General features: G+C 45.5%; 1 protein-coding gene across 21 annotated transcripts in view; it reads left to right on the forward strand.

The window, feature by feature from the left end:
- Positions 1–14,140, forward strand: part of nedd4l (NEDD4 like E3 ubiquitin protein ligase) — a 485,500-nt gene that overhangs the window by 389,815 nt on the left and 81,545 nt on the right. For all 21 annotated transcript variants that reach the window (XM_043677840.1, XM_043678365.1, XM_043677695.1 and 18 more), the window contains one exon: positions 711–834. In XM_043677840.1, the coding sequence (XP_043533775.1) occupies positions 711–834 (124 nt within the window). The remainder of the gene's footprint in view (positions 1–710; positions 835–14,140) is intronic.

Below are 14,140 nucleotides of genomic sequence, written 5' to 3' on the forward strand. Positions count from 1 at the left end.
GTGAATAAAAATAAAATTGACATCCAACAGAAAGAAATTCTAAATGTAAAATCAAGTTTTCTGGATGAGTCAGCACTAGTTTTTCAAGTCAATAAAAATTCACTTTCTCTTGAGTGTGTCTAACTTTTTTTTGCAATGTTTAATGTGGAACAAATTGGCAATACCACAACTTTGTATTTTTTGCATTGATTACAGTATGCAGTTTATTGATGAGGCCTGTTACAGTGCAAGCTGTGGAGTTCCAGAATATCTCTGACAGCAGCTTCTAGATTTTAACTGCGCATGTCCCAACCCCAGTACTATAATTATAAACTGACTTAAAATGAGGAATTGCGAATGTTGGAGAACTGAAACAAAATCAAAATTGCTGATGCAACTGAATGGGTCTGGCAGCTTCAGTGGGGAGAACGCAGAGTTGACATTAACCCTGCTTTTCTCCCCACAGATGCTGCCAGACCTGCTGAGTTTTGCCAGCATTTTCTGGTTTTGTTACAAGCTGATTTAATTTGTTGTCAGAATAAATGGTGATAGCCTCATCATTATCACCTACTCGAGAGTTAACCTGCTCTTTCTTGAGCTCTTGCGCAATATGGTTCAAGTTTTTTTTGCAACTTAAATTCACTCATGGAATGTGAACCTCACTGACAAAGCTAGTATTTTGTTCCAAGCACTTGATTAGGTAAGAATAATTTATTTCCTGTGCTTTGCAGAGATGTAGAAAATGAGTCCGATACCAACATTCGGCAGATCCACCAAGAAGCTCACAGAGTGTTTCGATCTCGTCGACATATTAGTGAAGATTTGGAAACTACAGAAAACCGGGATAGTGGTGATGTAAGTCATCAAAAAGCATTTTCTAACTTTGTGCATGTGCAATCAATGTAACCTAATATTAAATGCACATGGCCTTTCAAAGGACTTGTATTGTGGTACTAACCAAAGAGACATCAGGGCAGGTACTGCCCAGCTAGAACTCCTACTAACCATGCATTGAGTGGAAATGAAAGGAAGATTGGATTGGGAGAGGCAATGGCCTAGTGGTATTATTGCTATGGGGCGGCATGGTGGCTCAGTGGTTAGCACTGTTGCTTCACAGCACGAGGGACCCAAGTTTGATTCCTGCCTCGGGTGACTGTCTGTGTGGAGTTTGCACTTTCTCCCTGTGTCTGCGTGAGTTTCTTCTGGGTGCTCCGGTTTCCTGCCACAGTCCAAAGATGTGCTGGTCAGGTGAATTGGCCGTGCCAAATTGCCATAGTGTTAACTGCATTAGTCAGAGGGAAATGTGTCAGAGGGTCGGTGTGGACTTGTTGGGCTGAAGGGCCTGTTTCCACACTGTAGAGAATCTAATCTAATCTACATGTTCAGGCACTGAATCTTTGATGTTAAGTAGAAGAGGTTAATAGACTCAGAATTTTCTGTGTGCAAAATCATACTCATGAGAGAATGATTGATTGCCAACAGAGACAAATAGCTTTTAGTTAGGTAAGGTAATGGGTGGGAAACTGGAATTTGAAAATTTTGGAGATGGGATGGCAATTTGGTGGAATACCAATTTTGAAATGAAGGGAAACCAATCTGAGGAAAGGAAATCCTTTGCAATGTGATTGTATTAAGCTTGCATCACAATACCGTGTGAATCATAGCAGGATGGCTCCTCTATGTTCTCTCCGAGTCTTTAAGATCATGATGAAACCTAGTATGTCCAAAAAAGGTTAGGAAAACTTTTTATTCAACTCTAAATATTAGGTTTTATTTTTAATACCTTCACACGCTTATCCTTGGAAGATCCATTGTAACATTCAGAAGGGGGCTCCGGGACTTTAACCCAGCATCGATGAAGAAACAGCAAAATGGTTCCATCTCGGGAAGATGTGGACTTTGAAAGGATGTTGTGCCTGATCAACAACCTGTTTTTAGGCCACATGGATGCTATAGGTCATCGGTGGGCCATAGGTCTGCAGGCAGGCCTTTCTCAAAATCAAGATAGCATTTGAGAAAACATTTAAGGTCAGTGAGAATCGGGGATAAAACTAAAATGGGAAATTCTAGACAATGACAGGTCATACAACAGAAACCAAATGACAATTTCTAAGCAAAAGAAAGTGAGATGTTAGGGAAGAGGAGACACTCAAGAAGAGAGTTTTACCTGAATAAGCTGGAATCTTGCTCAGCTAGAATTCCTAGTTAAGAATAAAAGAAATTCCATGTGGCTGAAATACAGAACCAGAGAACACAGTTTAAAAATAAGGGGTAAGCCATTTAGAACTGAGTTGAGGAGAAACTTCTTCACCCAGAGAGTGGTGGATAAATAGAATGCTGTGCCCCAGAAGACAGTGGAGGCCAAGTCTCTGGGTACTTTAAAGAAAGAGATGGATAGAGCTCTTAAGGATAGTAGAATCAAGGGTTATGGGAATAAGGCAGGAACAGAATACTGATTATGGATGATCATCCATGATCACAATGAATGGTGGTGCTGGATCGAAGGGCTGAATGGCCTGCATGATTCTATAGTTAATAGAACAGATGGTGGCTATTCCATTTAGTGTCTGCACAAATTATTTGAAGAAAATATTCCATTTGTCTTACCTATGCTCTTTGTCCATTTTATGGAAAACTTCTCCTATTCAAGGATTCACCCAATTTCCTTTTGAAAGTTACCTTTGACTCTTCTCATCACCTTTCAGGCAGTACCTTTTAAATCATAGCATCTTGCAGCATTTCTCCTCGGTTTGCCTTGGGTTCTTCAGCGATTAATATGTTTTGTCTTGTTAGACACATAGGCTACTGAAAACAATTTCTCCTTATTGACATTTTTCAAAATCCTTCACATATTTTGGAACAGCTACAAAGTCCACAGTCTTTATAAAAAAAAAAGCAAAGAACTGCAGATGCTGGAAGTCAGAAATGAAAACAGAAATTGCTGTAAACTCTCAGCAGGTCTGGCAGTATCTGTGGAGAGAAAGCAGAGTTTTGTTACCTGAAAGGAATACTCAAACGTTTTTCCCTGTGACTGGCAAAGGAGAGGGAGTCGACTCAGACTTTAGTCAAATAAACCCTTCTTCTTTATTTAAGTCTTTAGTTACCAGTAATCAATGTAAAGCATTTACTACAACATTTACTTTTTACTTAATCTAATTTAACTTCAACTCTAACTCACTTCGGTTGATTTCACTCTTTTCTTTAACTTATTTACATTTAACTCTAACTTTGTAATTTTAGCTTGAAACAAATGCCAGCCAAATTTGAGTGAAGCAGCTAACTTTCGTTTTTGTGTAGATCTTCCCTCATGATCCTTTTGTTTCTCCGAAGATAGGTTCAAGGCACGTGCTTCTCAAATTGGTTCTCAAATAGGGCTCACTCCTACCAAATCCTTTGTGCTGGGAGCTTGTATCTCAAAGTGTGCTTGCTTTCCAGAAACTTCTCTGGCACTCAGCCAATGAACTGACCAAACATGGTCACAATGTTCGATCCCAACCAATGGAGCTTATTGACAAGCAGTTCCCACATCTTAATACCAAGTCATGATCAGTCACAAGTCATGTTCCATATAAGATAATAAAGTGCCACACTATCTGGCAGACTGCTATGAAACCTTGCCTATTTGATCAACAAAGCAAATTTCAAGTCTTAGCTTTCAGGATAAGTCACAACATGTTCTCGCTGCAGTTTTAGCCAAGGTCAGACTTTAAACCAGTTTGACCAAAGTCCCAGCACGTTTGATTATAGTTTTTAACCAGTCTGATAACCATTATTCCTCCTGGCCATCTGGCTGCAGTTTAGGGTCCGGTGATTCTCCTTCAGAACTGATGGTAGCTCGGATACTGAAAGTAGAGTGGGGGGAGCAGGGAGGAGTAAATGATAGCTGGAGATGGAAACCAGAGAGAGAACAACAGTTAGGCAGACAAAAAAAAAATAGATGAAGGTCCAGGCCTTCAGTGTGAAGCAACCCAGGCCTTTGCACCAATGTTTTGGGATTTATTTTCAAAATCTGTAAGTTTAGTGTCATATCAGGTAATTTAGCAATGTGCAAGTTTATGATACCTCATTTATTGCCCACCCAATTCCCAACTGCTACATGCAAAAGTTATATAATTACAGGAAAAATCCATGGAAAAAGTACTTCACAATCAAGTGTACTCAAGTGCATGCCCATTTCTAACTGATCCAGCTCTCACTCAATCATAGAGCCTAATACGAGAAAGGGGTACTTGTGATCCAACGTATCTGTGTCAGCACTGTAAAACAGCTGTCAAATTTGTTGCACTTTCTCTGATCTTTGCTCAGGTGAGGAGTAGTGAAAGGAAGAAAAAGTGGGTATTTGGCACAATTTTGGAAAGGATCGATGCATGTTTAAAATCAAGTATATTTTCCAATACAGATTATTACCACATATCTGAGGGTGCATAACAGTAGTCACAATGGAAGAGAGAGCATACACATGGTGCCTTGAAGTTTAATAGTACTGAAGGCATATGCAAGTAATCTATTCAGACATGAGACGTTGGTGTAAATGCAGAAAACGTGACTTGAATAAAATGGGATAAGGTATTGGGAATAAAGAGTACATTATGTAGAAGAGATTTACAAATCTGATAGACTGAAATGCAAAATAGAGGATGATTATTTATAAATTGTCCCATAATAAATTATTTACAACATAAATTCTTGCCAGAGGTCAAATTAAATTCTAACTAACTGAGTAGTTGTAAGTCAGGACCTAAAGACCACTTCGGTTTCTGGTAGTACAAAGAAGAACAATACAGCAAAGGAACAGGCCCTTCGGCCCTCCAAGACTGTGTTGCCACATATTGCCCTTCCATACTAAAACAGTCTTCACTTACAGGATCTGTATCCCTCTATTCCCTTCCTATTCATGTATTTGTACAGGTGCTACTTGAATGCTGCTATTGTGTCTGCTTTTACCGCCATCTCTGGCTGCATGTTCCAGGCACTCAGCATCCTTTGCAAAAAACTTGCCCCTCACATCTGATTTAAACAATGCCCCTCCCCACCCCACCTTGCATCTGTGTCCCCTAGTAATTGACCCCTCCACCCTGGGGAAAAAACCTCATACTTTCCACTCTATCCGTTGCCATTCACAATCTTATAATCTTCTAACAGGGCGCCCCTCAACCTCCTGCATTGTAGTGAAAACAACTCAGCCTATCCAACCATTCTTCATAGCTAAAATCCCCCATACCAGGCAACATCCTGGTAAACCTTTTCTCTATTCTCTCCAAAGCATCCACATCCTTCTGGTAGTGTGTTAATCAGAACTATATGCACCATTCCAAGTGTGGCCTTAGTAAAGTTCTATAAAGCTGTAGCATAACTTGTCTATCCTTATGCTTAATGCCCCTTCTAATAAAGGGAAGCATACGTTAAGCCTTTTTTACTACCTTATCTACCTGCGCTACCACCTTCAGTGATCTGTGAACCTGTACTCCCAGATCCGTCTGCATATCAATACTCTAAAGGTTGTGCCATTCCCTGTATAATTTCCACTTGTACTTGACCTTCCAAAATGCATCACCTCACATTTGTCTGGGTTAAACTCAGTCTGCCATTTTTCTGCCCATGCATCCAACTGATCTATATCCTGTTTTGCCACTGACAATCCTCCTCACTATCTGCAACTCCACTAGTCTTTTTGTCATCTGCAAACTTAGTAATTAAGCCAACTACATTTTCCTCCAAATAATTTATGTAGATCAGAGGTTCCAACACTGATCTCTGTGGAATACCACTAGTTGTAGCCCTCCACGAGGAGTGAGGCTGTCCTTTGGGCTTCAGAAGCAATTTTGCTTACTGAGGGTTAGGAAGTCTATTGTCAGGCTGTCTCAGGAAGTGTATTCCCCGGTCTGGAAGTCACTTGAATCATCTCCTGTTGGCTGCCTTGTGTCTTAGTTAGCCTGTTTTGTCAATGCTGAGGCACTCTGGTTATTTTTCTTGAGGCTTAGGCAGACATGGATCTTTGTGCTCTTTGTGGCCATACGGTGGGTGGACAGGGAAAAGCATTTTCTCCCATAATTCCCCTTTTTGTTTTGTTTTAAGGGAGTGTTGAAAAGGGAGCAATGCAGCCGGAGCCAGGGGGGATTAGATGGTGGGGGTTCGGAATCGGAGGGATAGCTGGTGCTCTAGCTCCAGCCAGTCTCCCATCCGGATGGCTGGATGCTTCTGAAGCAGATAGACCCCATGGGTGGCCCCTGTCCAGTAGGTGTCCATAAGGAGCAGGGCCAGGGGTTCGTGGGGGAGGTTTATGTCGGGTAGAACCAACGTTTAACTTTATCTAACTGGCCCCCCATAGACATCCAGCAGGCTGGGGCATTACCCTTGTAGCTGGTCATTTACAGTGGTATGCTGGTGTGATGACCTCAGGGGACCTGTCCCGTTCCAGCCACCATTCAGCCATGTCTGATCAGATCTCAGGGAAATGCCTCCATGGGCGGGGACACAAGGGCAGACTCAGCAGGGGGGTCTGTTTGACTCTCTGGGAACAGACATAGTCCATGTGTTGATCCGCAACTCCCAACCAGGTAGGTGCCTCACCACATGTGCCCTTTCCCCAGTGATCCCTGGTGTAATGGTCAGTGTGAGGGAGATGATGACAATGGCTGTGGCGAGTAGCTGGATCCTTCCTCGCTGTTGAAGATGTTTTTGTTGTTCTTCCGGATTGTCATCTTGTGGGGGCGGAGCTCTCTTGCAGCGGGTTGCATGTGTCCCCTCTGGTCTTCCTTCCAGCTTGACAGCTGTCCGGGTTGTCAAGAGAACCAGGAATGGGCCTTTCCAGTGATTTTGTCATAACATGGTGCCCAGGTTGGAAAGGATGAATTGGCTCTAATTGGGGTGTGGGCAATGCCGCTTTTACCAAATCCTGATTTAAATTATTTTGCTGAGAACCTGGACCAAATCCAGCAGAGCCCCCTGTGTCAGGAGCAGTGCTGTGTCAATGATTGACAGTTTTGGGGGCCTGATAGCTGTGGACATGTGTCACCCATAAGCCCCTCAAAAGGGGTGAGCCCGGTGGTGTGGTTCACCTGACCATGTATGGTGCAGAGAACCAATGGCAAGGCATCTGGCCAGGTCAGGCCCGTGTCTTGAGTGATTTTGGTGGGGGTAGTTTTGAGTGTGCCATTCATCCGTTCCACCATTCTGGATAACTGGGGCTGGTGGGGAATCTGGTGCCTCTACGGCATTCCCAGCGCTTCACCAATGCAGTAGTCAGTTTTGCCATACAGTGGATCCCCCTGTCCATCTTGATGTTCCCCAGGACCCCGAATCTGGGAATGACATCTCGTAGGAGACGTTAGACCGCAGTTCATGCATCATCCTTCTTAGTGGAGAATGCTTCCACTCATTTTGAAAACATGTCAATAATGTCGAGGATGTATTTGAACCCTGGTTTTGGAGCATGTGGGCAAAGTCGATCTGTAAGTGGGTGAAGGACTCCTCGGGGACAGGTCAGTGGTCATGCCTAGCCACAGGCTTCCCTGCATTGTTTGTAGTCAAAGCACCATGTTAGCAGGGCTTGGGCACCGGCAGTGAATCCCGGTGCATACCAAGATTGCTTGACCGCGTGTATCATCCTTCTCTTGCCTGTGTGGCCGATGGCATGGGCTGCTAGGACTAATGCTTGCAGGTAGGCTCGTGGACAGATACTGTGGCCATTGGGGTGGACAAGCAGCCATAAGGAAGGTGACTGTTTAGCTCCAAGACAGGCCTAGCTTTCCTTCTCCTCTCATGGAGCAGCATCGTGAACAGCTCGCACTGCTGCCGTGGGGTCAGAGGATTCTGGGGCTTTCGCCATTTTGGTAGCCTGCAGGGCGTACGTGGTGGAGTGCAACACAACTTCCCCAGCTGCTGTGTCAGCAGATGTATTTCCGTGGGTGACAGGGTCACTGGCCACGGTATGGCAGTGCAGTTACAACGATAGCATGTGGGATTGCCAACCTCCTGGAGGCAATCAGCGCGGTGTATTGCAGTGGTTTCCCTACTGAAGTGATGAGCCCTCTCTCTTTCCAGATCATTCCAAAAGCATATCTGGAGTCTGTATAAATGTTGGCTGTGCTGCCCTGTGCAATGACGCAGGTTTGGGTGAGGGCGAGTAGTTCCACAGCTTGTGTGAATGTCCCGTCCACTCGAGCAGCTGATAGGGGTGTAGATAGCACAGCCTGCCAGTGTACATTGGTCCATGGGTCCAAAGGAGGACCCATCTGTAAACAAAGTATAAGGTCAGGGTTATCGAGTGGCCTCTCAGAGAGGTCAGCGCATAGGGGTAATAACCTGCTGTCTAAGGTCTGCATTGTCGTCTGCAGAGGATTTCTGGGTGAGGGGAAGGAGGGTAGTGGGATTCAAAGCAGGGACACACCAAAGGGAAAGGTTGGCCTTGGATAGTAATGTTACCTCATAACCAATTCTCCAGGCGACGGTAAAATGTTGTGTTGCTGCTGAATTGAGCAGCAGGGAGACCGAATGGGGGACCAGTACAGTGCAGGTTAATCCAGCACAATGGAGTTGGCTATTTCCAGAGCCAGAGCCCTCAAACATGCCGGTGTTTCCCATACAAATGGTGACAACTGGACAGAGTGAAAACCAATCAGTCCCCATGAAGCTGAGTCAAAATGCTGGATGTAAACCCTTCTGTCTCAGTCACATATGGATAAAATGGCTGCATGTAGTTCCGGACCCCCAGAGCAGGTGCGGAGACTAGATGTTGTTTTAAGTCAGTGAAGGCGTGTTCCACCTCAGGTGTCCAGTATTCCTTTGCTGCTGCTTAGGTGAGGGTGCCTCAAGTAGGAGCGCATCGATGGCACGGTGGTCAGGAATCCAGTGCCTGCAATAGTTAATCATTCCCAGGAAATCTTGCAGCTGAGTCCTGGTGGCAGGCAGAGGGAACTGGGTAATGGCTGCCACCCGCTCCTTAGAAAATGCTCTGAGGCCATGCGAGAGGTCGTACCCCAAGTACTGAACTTTGTGCTGGCAGAGTTGCATTTTTCCAACCAAGACCCTGTGTCCATCTTATGCCAGACAGCGGAGCAAGGCAACAGTGTCCTGCATACACAAATGAATAGAGGTAGAAGCCAGTAACAAAGCGTATTAGAGGATGGTGCTGTGGCATGGTAGGTGAGGGGTGGAAAGTGTGCAGTATACTGTAGCGGCATATACTGTGGGGCTCTCTGTGTACCCTGGGGAAGCCAGGTCCACGTGTATTGGCGGCTGCAGTACATAAAAACGAACAGGTACTGGCTCTCGGGACAATTTGATGGAGAAAAGTGCTGAACAGAGGTCGATTACAGAGAAGCATAAGACATAGGAGTGGAAGTAAGGCCATTCGGCCCATCGAGTTCACTCCGCCATTTAATCATGGCTGATGGGCATTTCAACTCCACTTACCCGCATTCTCCCCGTAGCCCTTAATTCCTTGTGACATCAAGAATTTATCAATCTTTGGCTTGAAGACATTTAGTGTCCTGGCCTCCACTGGACTCCGCGGCAATGAATTCCCACCACTCTCGGGCTGAAGAAATGTGTCTGCATTTCTGTTCTGAATTGACCCCCTCTAATTCTAAAGCTGTGTCCATGGGTCCTAGTCTCCGCCCCTAACGGAAACAATTTCCTAGCATCCACCCTTTCCAAGCCATGTATAATCTTGTAAGTTTCTATTAGATCTCCCCTTAATCTTCTAAACTCCAATGAGTACAATCCCAGAATCTTCAGCCGTTCCTCGTATGTTAGGCCTACCATTCCAGGGATCATCCGTGTGAATCTCTGCTGGACACGCTCCAGTGCCAATATGTCTCTCCTGAGGTGTGGGGACCAAAACTGGACACAGTACTCCAAATGGGGCCTAACCAGAGCTTTATAAAGTCTCAGTAGCACATTGCTGCTTTTATATTCCAACCCTCTTGAGATAATTGACAACATTGCATTCACTTTTTTAATCACTGATTCAACCTGCATGTTTACCTTTAAAGAATCCTTGACTAGCACTCCCAGATCCCTTTGTACTTTGGCTTTATGAATTTTCCCACCGTTTAGAAAGTAGTCCATGCTTGTATTCTTTTTTCCAAAGTGCAAGACCTCTCATTTGCTCACATTGAACTTCATCAGCCATTTCCTGGACCACTCTCCCAAACTGTCTAGATGCTTCTGCAGCCTCCCCACTTCCTCAGTACTATCTGCCTGTCCACCTAACTTCGTATCATCGGCAAACTTCGCTAAAATGCCTCCAGTCCCTTCATCCAGATCATTAATATATAACGTGAACAGCTGTGGCCCCACCACTGAACCCTGTGGGACACCGCTTGTCACCGGCTGCCATTCCGAAAAAGAATCTCTTATCCCAGTGAGGATGTTAGTGAGGATAGGGAGCAGGGAGCAACAATGGCATTGACAGCCCTTAACTCTTGGACAAATCATCAGTTTCCTGGCCTCCTGGGTTTCGGGATAGGTAGGATGGGGGTACTGCATGGGAACCAGGATGCCTTGTAGGAGGGAGTCAATAACTAGCTTGATCCCGTCTGTTGCTGCTGGCGACAGTGGGTACTGCCGTATAGATGGCAGGACGGTTCCCTGCTTGAGCATCACTGTGTGGTGGGACAGACAGCACTTGGCCTGCATGATTTGAGTGCAGTGTCCACAGTGAGGCTGGAAGGTTGGCTCATAAGAGGGGACAGTGGCTGGGCTATGTGTGGTGAAAGTGGCCTGGACTGATGTGGGAGCGCAGCGGACGCAGAACTCACCCTGGCTGAATCGGGCAATCTCAACTAAGGGGATGGTGACCTGACCAAGAGGTGCCAAGTGGAGGGGTTACACTTACAAAAAGAGAGCCGTCACAGCAAACCTCTTCCCCAGAATGAGGACTCGCAGAGTCAAGTTCACAGCACAAAACCGGGGCAAAGTTTACCCCGGCAGTCAATGTCGGGACCTGAGCAGACTGGCTCCACTTTCTCCCCCTTTTCCCAGTGACGCCATGTTGTCTGAAAGTACTTCTAAGGGAAGGCATGAGGGACAAAGGCAGCAGTTTTAAGAAATACCAAATTCTAACCTTTCTTTTACTCCGGAGCCTCAAATCTCGACACTAGAGGACTCTAACCCCTTTTTAACTCTGGGACTCGGACCAAGATTTTAACTGTTGGACTTTAAGCCCGGTTTAACTGTGGGGACTCTTAAGCGCGTGTGAGCTCGACCAGACACAGCTAGAGATGGCAGGCTCGGAGGTTCCAGGGCTGCAGGAAACAGCATGGAGGAGTGTGTCTGAGATTTCCAGCGTGAGACCCTGAGGGGAGTAGTGGTGCTGGTATTCAACTTGCACAATGTCTGCCGACCCTGGAGGGCCACTGGGCATGAAGCAGAAATTACTGCAATATCGAGGACGCTGACGGGTCCTATGTTGAAGTTGACCAGGTCAGATAGTAAGCAAAAGTGAGGACTGCAGATGCTGGAAACCAGAGTTTAGATCAGAGTGGTGCTGGAAAAGCACAGCAGGTCAGGCAGCATCCGAGGAGCAGGAAAATCGACATTTCGGGCAAAAGCCCATCGTCAGGTTTTAATTAAGCCATATAAAGGTTACGTTTATTCCCGTGCAGAATCATTCTACACCACAGTCCAGGATGCTGAAATGTTGCTTACACTGTATAATACCATATCATTGAATTTTATTGTATTATTTTTAAAATAAACATGCTTCCAAAAACTCTGATAGAGAAGTGGTGAACCGTTTGATGCCAATTTAGTTATAGTACGATTGCTTTGATCTACTTTTGTTAATTCTGTGTGTAAGAAGAGTGGGAGCGTTGAAACCTTATTAATAAAACTTATGCAGAACTTTCATTTCATAAGCACCGATTGTTCCTTAAAAGAAAAACCATCATAGATCACCAAATGCAAATTAAATCAAGTTATCTCTGGATCTTGGGCTGCAGTGATTGAAACAGACACTCAATCACCAGCAAGCAAGTGTGCCTGCAAGCTCAAACACAGAGTCAACGTTTCTCCAAGATTCAGTGGATAACTGCATGTGTTCACTAGGTCCAGGTTGAGTACCAGCAGCAATTGTGACAGGCTGCTGGACCATCTCTCTCCTCTCTCCTCTCTCCTCTCTCTCTCTCTCTCTCTCTTTGTCTGTCTCTGCTGCCCTGTAACACCAGGATCAAGTTCCTCAGCACCAAGTTAAGTGTGGGATACTGAGGGAAGGGAGGCTGTGAGGGGAGTTCTTTTTTTTTCAGTTTTCAGGACTCTGATTTTAATTCGGGGGGGGGATGGGGCTGGCCACTTCCCTAAACTTCTCTAAACTCAGGCCACGCTCCCTAACAATATTGGCTGGTGACTTGTATTAACAGGGTATTCCCTACCTTACTCTCCGAGCGTGAGTGGTTACCATGGTGCTTATTACTTCGCTGAGAGAGTCTGTGTCCGCGGACCGCTGTCTCATCAGGACAAGTTAGACTTGTCCCTGAGGTGGTCCTTCTCTCGAGGGTTTGGGGTCCTGCAACCTCATTGACCTCTGGTTCGAGCTGGGAATAGAGAACAGACTGCAGCACTGACAAGCACAGAAACGAACAGGATGAACAGATGAGGCAAATGCAGGACAAAAACATTACAAGTAAACAAAACAGCAGGGCCCCTGTCCAATTCCCACAATCTGTGGCTTTAGTAAGCGAGAACTTAATATCTCTCCTCCTGTCTCGCTGGGAGCACATGCCGGTCCGTCTTTTCCCCTGGCTGGATCAGGCACACGGCTGCTCTCCAGCTCAAGTTGGATGATGCATCTGCCGAGATGGGTACAATTTGGGAGCTCACCAGCCTGCTTCTTGAGCAGAGTAAACTAGCTCAGTACCGAAATGCTGCTGCCTTAGATTAGAAACGTGGCTACTTCCCCCAGACATCCAGCCCTTTGTAGGTATGACCCACTGGGCAAAGCTAGTCACCAGGTCCAATTTGGGCACAATTTAAAACGTCAGGTTCGCTTACCCCTTTGGGCGAAAAGGGCCTGTTGACTGATGCCAAGCTGTCGGGAGAATTGAGCCCAATCAGACAAAGACCACACAAGCGCAGATCGTGTGAAATTGACAAGCTGTTTATTATGAGCGATATCACTGGAAGAGAAATTGACGAGGAGACACAGAACTGACAGCCAGTACAGGTAGATCAAGGGTTCTCTTTCTTAAGCAGTGGGCAAAGGTGGTTTTACAAGGGTACAGCAATCTGTGTGAATTACAGTACAATCAAGAGCGAAAAAATACAATCAATGGGAAGACAATCAGCCATCCGGTAGCAGCAATCAGTCCGTGATTGAGTTCAGAGATTCCGATTCTCTGGGAGAGTAGGTGCTAATGTTTCTCATCCTGGCATCAATGGGTTTCCATTGTGGTTAGTCTGCAAATAAGGTACCTTGGTACCTTTCAGTCTGAGCATCCTTTGTGAAGTTTCAGTATGTGCGAGGAGTGAGGCTGTCCTTGGCTTCGGCAACTCGGAAGTCTACTGTCAGGCCATCTCAGGAAGTGTATTCCCCTGTCTGGAAGTGGCTTGAGTCATTTCTTGATTGCTGCCTTGTGTCTTAGCCTATGTGGTCAAGGCTGATGCACTCTCGGTAGTTTCTGTTGTGGCTGAGGCAGACATGGTTCCTTGTGCTCTTTGTGACCATGCTGTGGGTGGACAGGGAAGCGGATTTTCTCCCACATCACCTCCTCAAAAAACTTGATCAATTTAGTGAGGCATGATTTCCCCTGCACAGAACCATGGTATCTATCACAAATAAGTCCATTTGCTTTTAAATTCCCTGTAGATCCTGTCCCTGAGAATCTTTTTCAATGATTTCCCTTCCACCAACATGAGACTCAGAGGCTTTTCCAGGATTATCCCTGCTCCCCTTTTTAAACAATGGGACAACATTGGCTATTCTCCAGTCCTCTGAGACTTCACCTGTGGCTAAAGAGCATACTGAGATGTCTGTCAGTGCTCCAGCAATTTGTTCTCTTGCCTCGCTCACTCTTCTGGGATAGATTCCATCAGTACCCTGGGACTTATCTACTTTAATACTTTCTTCCCTTTTAATAGCAACTTGGCTTAGAAACCTGACACTCCCTTCTCTGAGATCATTCTCCATCAATTCCTTCTCTTTGGTGAATACTGACACAAA

The sequence above is a fragment of the Chiloscyllium plagiosum genome, chromosome 1, assembly GCF_004010195.1.
Source record: "Chiloscyllium plagiosum isolate BGI_BamShark_2017 chromosome 1, ASM401019v2, whole genome shotgun sequence".
Taxonomy (NCBI): Eukaryota; Metazoa; Chordata; class Chondrichthyes; order Orectolobiformes; family Hemiscylliidae; genus Chiloscyllium; species Chiloscyllium plagiosum.